The 13,035-nt window shown below is 42.0% G+C and overlaps 2 protein-coding genes across 2 annotated transcripts; one reads left to right on the forward strand and one right to left on the reverse strand.

Annotated features, from left to right (window-relative positions):
- Positions 1-1,926: 1,926 nt before the first annotated feature.
- mterf2 (mitochondrial transcription termination factor 2) lies at positions 1,927-4,288 on the forward strand (the record flags this gene model as incomplete). The annotated part of the gene is made up of 2 exons (XM_083974092.1): positions 1,927-2,317; positions 3,135-4,288. The coding sequence occupies exon 2, from the start codon at positions 3,161-3,163 to the stop codon at positions 4,286-4,288; it is 1,128 nt and encodes a 375-aa protein (XP_083830218.1). The 5' UTR covers positions 1,927-2,317; positions 3,135-3,160.
- A 3,843-nt stretch (positions 4,289-8,131) lies between these two features.
- Positions 8,132-12,000, reverse strand: LOC310987707 (dihydrofolate reductase). Its single transcript, XM_083974100.1, has 6 exons — positions 11,652-12,000; positions 10,706-10,755; positions 10,409-10,514; positions 10,148-10,274; positions 9,211-9,326; positions 8,132-8,842 (listed from the first exon to the last, which is right to left on the reverse strand). The coding sequence occupies exons 1-6, from the start codon at positions 11,762-11,764 to the stop codon at positions 8,761-8,763; spliced, it is 594 nt and encodes a 197-aa protein (XP_083830226.1). The 5' UTR covers positions 11,765-12,000; the 3' UTR covers positions 8,132-8,760.
- Positions 12,001-13,035: the final 1,035 nt, after the last annotated feature.

The following is a 13,035-nucleotide window of genomic DNA, read 5'->3' on the forward strand; positions in this document are numbered from 1 at the left end:
TGTGCGTGAGGTTAAGAATCTGCATCCCGAGCAGTTGCTCACGCAGGGTGGGGTAGACGCGACCCTGCATGTCTGCAGGAGGTTTCACAGAACTGTTGGTTGAGGAGTTGCCAAGCAGCTGGTCTCCCTCTGGACCAATTCTGTAAACAACAATATAATCCACGCCGAAGCAATATCCCATCTCAATTAAGTTGCCCTTTGCCCTGAACACAGGCTCTGGCTTCTCACAGCAGACCCAGCAGAGAAGGGTGAGAAAAAGCAGAAACTCTAGACACTTAAAGGAGGTCATCTTCTGTAGCTGTCCCAGGTCACGCACTTGTCACACTCTGCAGGGCTGGCGCATTGTAAGCCAAATGTTATCCACTTTCGCTTGTGACTTAAGTTCCACCTCCAGGTAGTTCCCTCCTCTTACGCACACCTACACAAACACAGACTTAGGAACACACATGCATTACGACAAACACATACACGCTTAGTTACACGATGAGTGACAGGAACGAGTGGAGAGACATTTTAGTTATTACAGTGTTAAGTCCATTAAGTTCATATAAGTCTATTTTGGCAGGTCTGAGGCAACAAATGAGGCTAAACAAACATAAAGAACAGGGCAAATAAAAAGTTATGCTCCTGGTTGGACATTAACTGTATTGATATGTAGTTGGACTGGTTTCCACTAAGATGAGGGTGTGGGCTGAGACAGTACAAGGTCTGACAGCTGTTAGAGGGAGTGTTCACGAGCACACGTGGTTTTTTGGAAATTCCGTGCAGGCAGGCTTGATTGCATATTTTAAAATGCAATGCGGTGCATGTTTTCTGTACCATTATGTTCTTATTCAGTGAGCGTACTAATCTGGGCTAAATCTATGCAGTATCAGGTAATGTGTCCCTGTTCCCATCACACCATTTCTTTTGTCACTGAGGCAACACAAATCTTTCATTCATTCATCTCACTCATGCATCAGTTACATTCAGTGCCAGAGTTGAGCGATATGAAACACTGCATGAAAGCTGTAAGATAAAAACATGTGACCTTTTGTATTATTTGTTTTTGTGTTGTTTTTCTTTTTTTTATCATGATAATGACTCTCACTCGTTAGTGTTGCTCTCATTTTTGATTTTTTGTGGAGCACACAACGTCGAGTTTGTAAACATAACAAAATCACAGTAAGTACAGCATGTGTCAGTATGTCTATATTTCAAGTTGAGGCAAGTTTGACATCTTGCACCAGCGACACATTTATCAGAAGGTCTTGATATAAACCCACACACTCTCTGGTTTCATCATGGTGAGGATGATATTGGATTTCAGTCCTGAACAGATCACAGGGAAAGGATTGAAGGGATCCTCCGTAAGTGCTGTGTTGCACCTTTTTCGTCTGTATTCTCCTTTTTACCTTGCCTTTAGAAAATCTTTCAGTTCTCTTTGCTGTGTTTGCTTCTTTATCCTCATTCATTTCATCACCAGGTGATACGATCAAGGCTGTAGACTATGCTGATCGCGTGAGCTTACTTAAACCCTTGATGAAAGCCAGAAAGGATGTTAACAGGTTGACTGCAAAACGAAAAAACACTGTTGACTCTGCATGCCCACATGTTATTGTATACCACCATAAAGAAAGTTGCTCCCCATGAAACACTTGGACACGATCTGTTTGAGATGCACAAACTGTTAATAACAACACTAGCAGCGAGTGCACTCAGATGACCAGCTCATTCCTGTCAACATACTGGGTACTAAAAAAGAAAGACGCACCAGCCTGTTTTCCTTTGAGGCATATCATCTGTTTACTTGTACATAAACTATAATGAACCCAGCTACCCACTCAGCAGCAGCAGCTCCCGTGCTGCTGAGGGAACAGCTTGCAGAGCCGGTGATCAAGCATCATGATTAAGCACCAACTGCGAGAAAAGTCTCCGTGTGTTCAGTCCAATTCAGCCTTGTGCTGATTACACTCATCAGGGCCCCGTATGCTGAAGGGTTTGGAGGTGCACCAACTGCTGTTTGAGATACAGATTTTTGCCAAAATGATTTAATTACTAGACATATGGCCTGCAATAAAAGAGCAGAGCTTTGAAAAAAAGGAGGGAATTGGACTGAAGGGAGCATGAAACCACATAACACTGACTGTTTCTACATTATGCATGTTATTTATTTTTTAAGGTTGATTCAGTGTTTAAAAAAAAATCGCCTAATTGTAGTACTTCCCTCCACCTCTGCGAGGAGCTGGCGCTGTGGTGAGCAAAATACCACTAATGAACCGTAGATGAAGAAATCAGTTCCATAACAAAACGTCACATCCTCTGACCGCAGCTAAAGGTAACTCATTTCTAATAAATATCTCCATGTACTTGCTAAAACGTGCACATTTTACACACGTGAGCTTATTGTGTTGACTCTCTGAGGTAAATAACACGACATCCCGTGATGTTAGTGGTGTGGCAGGGCAGTTCGGTCTCTCTAAGCGGTTAGCCAGTCGGCGCAGTGCCTAGCATGATGTTTCCTCACATTATGAAACCGAGCTTTTATTTTGAAATCTCCGATTTCATGAATGGAGTCACAGGGGTAGGTCAGGTTATTTTGATGAATGTGTTCAGTAATATAAACTGCAATAAAATACTCGAGTGTTTTGTCCAATTGTGACAAGCTGACTCGTGTTTCTCAACTATCCCCTATGAAACATCTGGCAGCTGCTGTGCAGTTTAACCATTACCTGTTGTGAAGGAGCCTGGTTTGATTGACAGTATTCAAAATAGCTTAGAAAAGTCAACAACTGGGTGCCTGTCTGAGCAGGGAGATTAAAGAGGTAATACATTCAGCAACAATGCTCTGTTTGTTCAGATTAGTGCTGGCTGCGTTACATGTATGCTTTGTGTGCACTCAACAAATCAAACAATAAAAAGATTTCCTGATATGAAAAGAAAAACAAGGGCAGCCCTGGCTGCAGCACCCCTGGCCTCGCTGTGCATCACCACAGTTAATACAATTGTTTGATGAATGTTAAAATTCAGGGTGTCTGCTCAGCTGTCATGAAGCAGCTCTGCTTCAGAAGTTTGAGGTTGGTATTTTTAGTCATGTCAGCCCGCTGCTTGGTTGTCAGTCACTGCAGCTCCCCTTTTCTCTCACTCTCTCTTAGGTGATCAGCATCAGGACTTTGCCTCAATGTTGCGCTTGATCGCGACATCCCTGTGCCTCCGCTGCCAACGTGTCACAGCTCTACCTTTAAACTTGAGGCCATGTGCGACGCTGAGTTCACAGGAGAACCAGCAGACGGTGACGGCTCTCTATGAACTCTCCGTGGACATCCAGAAGGTTCGGAAACTTAAGGGCTGGGTGCTGCACCACAACCCGGCTTATACCGTCGAGGTGGCGGACCTGCTGAAGGACATGGGCGCCTCGGGTGTCATCGTCTCACGGATCTTAGCGATTCATCCCGAGGCGATCCTCTGTCATCCGGAGCAGATGAAGGCTCAGAGGGACCTGTGGATGACGGTGTGCCCGAGCCAGAAGGAGCTGGTTGGTATCATTGAGAAATTCCCTGCGTCCTTCTTCACCTCCTCCAGCCACCACGACAACCAGAGGAACAACATTGCCTACTTCCAGAGCTTGAATCTTAACAAGCGCATCGTCACCAAACTGATGGCCACCGCTCCCCAGAGCTTCAGCCGCTCAGTGGAGCAAAACGAGGTGATGGTGCGCACCCTTCAGCAGGCCTACCAGGAGCTGGGAGGGGAGGAGGCCAACATGAAGATCTGGCTTCAGAAGCTGCTCAGCCAGAACCCATATGTTCTTCTCAAGCCCCCAGAGGTTCTCAGGCAGAACTTGATTTTCCTGAGGGACAGGGGCTTCACCACGGCAGAGCTGCTCCGCCTCCTCTCCAAGCTCAGGGGCTTTGTCACCGAGCTGAATCCGGACAGCATGCGTCGCACCCTGGTGTACTCTCAGAGCGCCATGGGATGCTCAGAGGCAGAGCTGCGGGACACCATCCTCGACTGCCCCGCTCTGCTTTACTACCCTGAAGCTATTCTGGCCGAGCGCTTCGAGGGGCTCCTCAGCGCCGGGATCAGCATGTCTCAAATCATGGGGACTCCTACTGTCCTGGAGCTGACCTCACAGATAGTGAATCACCGCATCCAGCGTCTGAAGATGCACGGCTATGACATAAGGACAGGCAGTCTGGATGTACTAAATGGTACTAAGAAAGACTTTGAGATGAGCTACGGAAAACTCCGGCTACGCAGAGAGAGGCCGCTCTTTAACCCCGTGGCCCCTTTAAGAGGAGACGACTGACATGGATTGCATGGGCTCAAGTGAATTAAACCTGATATTGGATGTATTTGTACACTGTTCTTGTGGTTATTTATATCAATACCATGTCAAAGTTATGTGTTTTTCTGCGGTTTGATCAGAAAAAAATGCATACAACCATGAACCATTATAACTTGACAGTGAATTTTGACTACTACAATGCCGTAGAGTGGTAACTGAAGTTTTAACAGAAAACAATCTTGAAATGCAAGATGCAGACCGTCCTAATTTCTAGGAATCACACTTAACGGTGAAGATAATTTGTTTTCCTGTTGCCAGAATCTCCAACCCTGTGGGATAAAAGGTAATCAAATTACCAAAACTACGAGTGAGTCATGCAAGTGTTTTTTTTCTTCCAATGCCTGATTTAGCTCTAATTTAGCAGCGTGAATCTTTTCACCAAATGCAAAAATGCGTCAAAGTAAATGTTTCACTTGTAGTGCAGACTAAAGAAAACTGATTGCGCCCCTGTTTATCTACGGGTCTGACGGGAGTACGGATGAAAAGCAGGGTACTTTTATTGCAGGTGTAAATTCAAATTGGAAGAGATGAGGATGGTTATGTAACGACCTACCGGCGTGATACCGGAGACTGAGACGAATGCAAAGCCACCTTAATATGTCAAGCTTTTTGGGGAAGGTGTAGTCTTTTGCCAGATAAAGAATTCATTACAGTTTATTCCTAACTTACCTCATCACAATAACTTATCATAAAACGCCACATGACATAAGTGTGAAATGAGAGACGTGCTGACTCATCTATTAAATGTATAACAGAGGACAAACACAGCTTTTCAATGCATTTTATTTACAGCCTGCACAGGAGTCTCATTTTCACACAATGTTCTTGGCAGCAACTGTTCCCCTCGGGGAGGAAATCTAACTGTGTCTCAGATTTTTATTGTTCCTTTACAGATGGAGACACTTTATTATAAGCTATTTCACTACCGAAATGTCACTTCATTATCATTTCAAATGAATTTAAATGCACCCACACGATAAGATTTAAAAAAAAAAAAAAAAAAAGGAAAGAAAATGAAGTTCCTTTGATTTGATGGTGGAAGTGGTTTATCTGAATGCACTCTGCAGGCTTTATTCAAAAAGCTGTTGAGGTTCAGATCATTTATGCAAAATTGATTTTCCATTATATTTAGTTTTATTAATAAGGTTTCCATGCCTGTGTGCATCATATGGATTAGTGCCCGTACTCACTGTAGTATGAGCCACGAAAAATCAATATGCAATATCTCACGGAGCATTGTCTAAGCCAAAAGATGGCATTGTAAAAATGTTTCATGTTTCATTCTGAATGTGTCTTAATGTTTGGAAGCCAGCAAAAGCCCTTGAAAACATGCTTAAGAGTGCCTTTTAATGGGAGCGAGCTTCACAGCTAATGAAGCCACAACTTTATGCCTCAAGGTTCCCTCGCTCTTGTAATGTGGACGATGGGGGTCACAACAAAGAGAGAGGGAGGGAGAGAGAGAGGACTTGTGTGTCCAGGGGGAGGAAGATGAGGAGGAGGATGAAGGGAGGAGAAACAGGGAGGGGTGGGGGGGGGGGGGGGGGGGTTGAGGGGTGGGGGCATTAATATACGTTAACAACTTCCACTTCCCATCTGCTGCCGTCTGCATCACTCAGCATGGTCCCGTAGTCATGGCGATAGCCACTGGGCAGATGATGTGAAAGTGAGTGCATCTGGTAATGAATTTCGAGCTCAGCAGATGGATGCTTGACTAGAGTTCATTTTCCAACCATTCACAACACGAAACCCCTGAAGGGCTTCAACAGAATCTCCAGTTCGCCGCAGCCGACGTACTGAAGGTTACTAGTAATTCTACACAGGCATCAGACCATTTCAACAGTATCAGTACCAGGTAACATACAAGGACTTAATCAGGATGTATCAAGGCAAGGCAAATGAGACAAGGCCTCAGGTGTATAAATACAAGTCACCTCTATTTCTTACCAAGTGTCCTCTTGTCCTCAACTGGCGTGTCATCCCGTGCTGTCCTCTTGAATTACACAGACAAGCTGTAGAGGTTAATAAGAGGGGGTATAAATTGTCCCTTTTCCATTTCAAATATGGCACTAGTTGATATTAGCCATGCTTAACATATTGCTTTTATGGGTCATATCTCACCAGAAACGGATGACATTGACAATGAAAAGCTATGATTTCCAGCTCGAAGCCCAGAGCTTGGGCAACCACCGGTGCTGTAAATATTCTTCACTTGAAGTCAGTGTGAGTTAAACTCAAGTTTAAAAGGGTGTTCTTCAAACGAAGCTGATGTACTGCTGGGAAAAATAAAACTTGTCTGTACCTTTTAAATAAAATATTCCAATTTAACTGCAAACTGTTCACCACAAAGGGAAACCTGAAATTACAATATTTTAATAGAATAATGGTCTTGTTTTTCCCAAACATACTAACATCAGTCTTCTCAACCTTGAACATGGTTTAATCCTCAGTTGCTATGGTTTTCTGCCATTACTCGTCTCTCAAGTCCACCTGTGCCCTGATGAGACAACACAAATATCCTGTACATGCAGCGGGAGGAAAATAAATGTCACATTGATGGATGTTGAATGCACAAAGGTAAATAACTTCCTATATTGAACACTGCACACAAGTCACAACTCTGATGCATAGACCCATTTGTCACCCCTTGTGGTATCACTTGTGGAGAGGTGCAGTCAATTAGGATCATATCACTGGCTGCGACACCTTGCGTCTGTCTTCAGGATCGTTTATTCATTCATTCATGACTGATTTTATAAAGCCACTGACCGCTGAAAGCATTGTCAGTGCTTGTCCTTGAGACTCAGAATGCATTTGTTTTTCAAAACTACCATACCAGAGATTAACCTTTTTAAAACCAAAAAGCCTGTGTCGTCCTTGGAAAAGTCAAAGTGTAAAAAAAAAAAAAAAAAAAAATGAAATTAATGATACCAAAATCTGCTTTGGAGCTTCAGGGGGCCTTGGACTGGGCCCAGTGGCTCCCTGTGATGACGTATCTGAGAGCTTCAATATATTGTTAACAATGTGAGCACACTTGTGATTTTCCTGCTATGGTAAGTCTGAATATTTGCAGCGATAAAGGTCCACAATGTCCGGGTATGCACAACATTCCTCCTCACTGTGTTGGATTTTGAGACTTCTGACACTGCAATGCTAGTTTATGTTGATAGATGAGTTTCTGTCTCTCTGAGTGAGAGAGTTAGAAAAACAAAAAACATGCCGTCTGTTTACCTGCTCAGATGAACACTGGGTGCTGCCATGCTTGGAACCAGAAAGACAAGAAAACCCACTGGAATGAAGTCGAGGTAGCACACGCTGCGACAGACATGACTTTAAATGACTGTTCATGTAAATGTGAATAATTTGAAAGAGAGTTTCTGTGAAACAGGTTCTTATCACCTCAGATATAACTAGTGAATCATATCCAGTAGCCTAATATTTCTGCAGTTCACTCTTTAATGTGTCAGAGGCTAACTTAGTTTTGTTTACTGTCATTGTTCTGACAGACAACACGTCAGAAGTGCTGTCAATCAAGTGTTTTCACAATGAGGTGACAGTTACAGTATAACTAGTAGGCCTACATCTTTTTGAGATGTTTTCTTGTGTGTTTAAGAAACCATCAATACCCAATGTTCCCTGTCCTATTGTAATGGCTCCATCTAGTGGCCAAAATTATCACATACAACCAGATGAATGAAGATTAATTGATTTTAAATGGGGGGGGAAAAACAAACATATTTCTTCATTTAAATGTTACAATTAATTTATTTTTTACAAAAACCCTTATACAATTTTTATTAAATTAAATTCTCTCCAAAATAAAACTTAACAGTAAAAAACTTTCATCAATAAATATGTCACATTATTTCCAACCACACCAAATGACAGGATGCATCGCTTCTCCACATTTATCTCAATGACAAGATATATCACTAAAGAAACAAAACAAACCACTGGGATAATTCACTCATTGAATTCTGAAGCTTGCATCTGTTGTTTTGGCTTAGAAAGGACCAGAGAACTGCCGTGACATCCAGAGCACAGGCCATCATTGACGTAGGCTGCTGTCTGACTCTGATGAGCATATTTTCCGTGTGGTTGCAATCTCACTGAGGGGTGGGGGTGAGATGGGAATACTGTGACGAGGTGAAGGTAGAGGGTGGCAGTGGCAGTTTGTTTGTTTTTCTCCACCAGCAGTGATCATAGTATTCGACCAAACAGCAGCAATGGGAAGACTAAAAACAGGCAATGCTAAACAGACACAGACAAATTGGACAGCTGAGTCTGTGTTCACAGTGTTCATCTAGCTGGAATGCTCATTAAAGAGGGATTACATGACTTTGGTTTTCCAAACACTGGGTTTGAGATCTGGTAACACTCCTCTGTGGTCTTTTTAGGAAATGTTGAAGGTAAACAAAGTTTCCACTCTCCTTTATCTATACACCATTTTTCTTGAATACTTGGAATTTGTACTTTATGCCGTTCTCCTCTTGAACGCCACTCGGAACATCAGGAAATCTTATTTTGAAGCAAAAGAGGAAAAAGTTTTATGAGTTCATGAAAAGGACAAAAAAGTTAGCTATAATGATTCAATGGATAGACACAAAAAAGCTAAATTAGGATCTGCCTTAATGGACAATATTCACTAATTTGCCATTACAATACAGTGCAGCAGAAGCAAATAATGTCGAAGCAAATCTGCAGTTGTGGAAGTCAGCAGATTCTTCTGAGCTGAGCTTTTACTACCAAAGACAATACAGTCTGACAGATAATGCTGATGTTTGCTCACTTTCTCATTGGGCTGTAGGAAGGCTCGAATAGGGGCCTGAGGCTCCAGGTCAGGATTTTCAGCATAATATCAGATTGTGGAGGAGATCAACACTAACCTTTCTTGTACTTTAAACAGTCCTCTGTCAAACTCTGGGAAGAAAACGTCGCAGTCAAAGTCAGCCATGATGTCTGTCAGGTATACCGAATCACACCACGGATGATTCAATCCGTCCTGGTCAGAAAACAGCAGATATTCTGGTCACATTAACATTAACATTAACATTAACATTAACATTAACATTAACATTAACATTAACATTAACATTAACATTAACAACTGAGAGCAGTACAGCATAATAACAAGTCAGAGGGAATCTAAGATGCACCAGACAACTTTGCATGTTGGTGGCTCCTATATGTGACAGTTCTATTATTAGTAGTATTTATTGGTAAAATAACAATAGTGACAACTGTGAAATAGATGGTGACTGAGAAAACATAAAACACAACAGTCAACTGACATAATAAAATAAGTGTGTGTAGTGAGCCTTTAAACCTGTAGTTTAGATTAGTAGGCCCTGGTCACACACATGAACAAACAGCAGAGATGTGCCTGACTATCAATCCCAATACCAATCACTGGAATTACCCCCCACCCCAAAAAATGATCCTGCAATTGGGCCACTTTTTAATCACTAGTATTTTATTAATCTGCAATACTTCACTTTAATGTGAGCTTTTGGTCTAACCTTCATCAGAGGAGCATGCATGCACTGATTTTCTTTTGGACCCTTTTGTTTTCAGCACCTTGACAAAGACTGGGCCGGGTTGAGTGTCCTGCTGCAGCCAAATATTTGTCTTTGTTCAGTTAATAACTAGACTATGGATGATCAAGTAAGAGAGTCAAATAATCAAATGCTAGGAAAATGTTATCAGGGTTGATTGAAGTAGAATATGAGAAGGATTGGGTCAGGGTATCAATAGAGGCCCACAGTTCATAATCTAGCCCCTTATCTTTCAATAGATTCCAGAGAGCTGGTTACATAACTTTACCTTGTAGACCTGCATGCCACCAACAACCCAGATGGTCTCTATTAGGTCAGCGAGGGGGGGCTCTGCAGCCAGGCGGACTGCACTCTCAAAGTCTTGACATAAGAAGTGGGCGTGATCCGGGACTGTGCTGAGAGAGAAGATTATGTCATGAGATGACAGTGAGTGGAAATCAAGGCTTGTTTCCTGGATAAGTCCAAAGATTTGGCTCCCAGATGTTTGTATGTGTGTGTGAGAGAGAGTAGACAGAGATAAATGACTCACTTTAGTGTGGTACTTAACACCACATGCAGATTATTTGGTAATGGTAACATGTTTTCTGGTTGGGAGTACCAGCACAATTTGCCCCAGACCATCATATTCATCCTCCCTGAAACAAAATAAATAAAATATTCAACACTCACTTCAACTGATGATGACATATATTGGATTTCCAACTGTTAATGACTGACTAATACAGTTAATAAAAAGTCTAAAAGCCTGAAACATCAGGGTATAATAAAGCATGATATCCAGTTATACATGACTATGATATGACATGATATGAATATTGAGGAATACCTGGTCTCGACACCCTTGTGACAGTGTTCAGAAAGTACTGGAATTCAGACCTGTGGAAACATTTAACATGTTTTCAATATTAAACCAGGCAGCAAACAGTCAGCTGTTACTAAGCTCATTATGTCTAAGCACTGCTACTTATAGTTAACAAGGGCCCTCATGAATTGTATACTTATGTAACACATAGAAATATATACTACCTTGAACTATTTGGTGGACAATTCCTAAAATTACTCACTTGAGACCTGTTCTATTGAAGCTTTCTTTGGATAATTAATTAGGCCTACATGTCCAACAGAAGAAATTGGTCAATTTTAGAAATCTCCATTATTGTGTATTAGCCTACTTTTTTTTTTCATAACAGAGCAACCCTATTCAAATGCATTTTTGCATTTATGGTTTTGTTTTGTCTGTTAACATCCAGTATTTACTTCTCCTGTAAAGGCAAATAAAAGTTCACATACTACTTTAATACAACGGCAATAAACCAGATGCTGCATCATACTGGTTTAAAAAGATGGATTATTGAGTGTTCATTTCACAAAATAGGATTTTTCAGACATCACTTTTGGACTCCTTCCTGAACCAAATCATTATAGAGAAATAAGCCACACTGGATAACCTCCTATTTGCGGCTATTAGGCTACTAAACTTTTCCTCTTAATTTTCCATGTAATTTGCGAAGAATGAATACAGACTTTTAGAAATAGTAAAAAAAAAGAAGAAAAAAGAAGAGAAAGAAAGAAAAGAAAAAGAATAGAAAAGTGATGCAACTGACAGACAAACAGCCTCCCTATCACGCCTACTGCACACGTGTAGACCTTCAAAATAAAAGTTCCCAAATAATAGCAATGCGGAACACATGTTACGTCATCGTAACTGTAAACCGCGGCGTTGTGACGATACACACACATCTGAAAGACTCATTCACAGATTTCACTCTTACGGTAGATGCCAGGGCAGTTTCCCATCTTTCCCGATCCCCATGTCCCTGCAAACAGCTGCTATGAGGCGGATCGGCTTCTTCTGCACTCGGTCCTGTTTCTTCTCCATCTCCATCAGGGAATCAAACGCACCCAGAACCGACAGGCGTCACGCTGCTACGGGAACTGCATCCGTGTGTTGGAGCCATTTATCGAGGTTTGGATTCGAGCTATCACCGCCCACCGACCGGCAGCTGCGATTGGACATCTGGATGTTTTAGAGGCGTCTAGATCCGTGAACCCCACACAAAGCCTCACCCCCATCACTGCACTGAGATCAGTCAGGAGGAGCATGACCTGCTCACAACTAAGGTATCACGCCAACCTCAGCGATTACACAGGCATAAATAAAATATATATATATATATTTTTTCCCATTTTCCAGATATTTACCGTAAACTCTGAATGTTACGTCATCGTGTTGGGGTGAAAGTTCACATGCACTGCAAAGATCTGATGGATAAGCAGCACCACAGACATTATCTAGAAAAACTCCACAAACATACAAAGTACAAAGGTTCATACAATACATACTACTGAAATCCTGAAGTCATTGTCATTGTGTGTTGTAAGTAAAATTAGTGCAAAAAAAAAAAAAAAAAAAAAAAAGCCTGAAAGTGAAGCCCTACTAGTTTACCCTAACTCAGCCACAGGTGGTCTGTAACAAACTGCTGAGTCACATGATGTAGGGTAAAGTGTGTCTGTGGACTGAGCTAACTGTGGAGGATTTTCTGTTTCACCATCATCTTTCATCCGAAATCCTTTCAAGCTGAACGGTGTGTGACACTCTTAATTCCTCATCACTTCAGAATTTCAGTGTTTGCACTGTGAGGCGTTGAGGCTCATCAACCTGGCAGACATCCTCGACACAGCACTTGTGCTTAGGGAGTGCAGTGATATCATTTAGGGAAAATACATTTCTCTGGGCCTTTGAAAACAGTAAGAGCTGGAGCTGTCCTGTCAACAGTTTTACAGGTTTCTCTTTTACTATTGAGGTCTATGCGTGTGTGTTGGTTTCAGTTGTGTATATGAGAGCTCAAGTGTGTGTGTGTGTGTGTGTGTGTGTGTGTGTGTGTGTGTGTGTGTGTGTGTGTGTGTGTGTGTGTGAGAGAGAGAGAGAGTTTCAGTGGTGGGTGTAAATCCTTTTCACTTGTATGTGTGTCAGGTTTTCATGATTTTAAAGAAACAAAAGAAAGGCCAGCAGCACTCGTGTCCTTCTCATTGTCTTTTATTTCATACTGCGTCGGCGCTTAACATGCACAAACCGGTTTCGACAACGTCTTCCTCAGTGTGCAAAATACAGCAGGAAGTGATGCATTTAAATACTCACAGGTGTGGTTAATCACT

Source organism: Trachurus trachurus, assembly GCF_905171665.1.
Source record: "Trachurus trachurus genome assembly, chromosome: 6".
NCBI lineage: Eukaryota > Metazoa > Chordata > Actinopteri > Carangiformes > Carangidae > Trachurus > Trachurus trachurus.

Excerpts from the sequence above, each read along its gene's own strand:
- LOC310987707 (XM_083974100.1), bottom strand. The coding sequence starts at position 11,764 with ATGGAGATGGAGAAGAAACAGGACCGAGTGCAGAAGAAGCCGATCCGC. Across the intron at positions 10,756-11,651 it reads AAACTGCCCTGGCATCTACC|GTCTGAATTCCAGTACTTTC; the intron begins GTAAGAGTGAAA and ends ATGTTTCCACAG. Across the intron at positions 10,515-10,705 it reads CACAAGGGTGTCGAGACCAG|GGAGGATGAATATGATGGTC; the intron begins GTATTCCTCAAT and ends ATTTTGTTTCAG.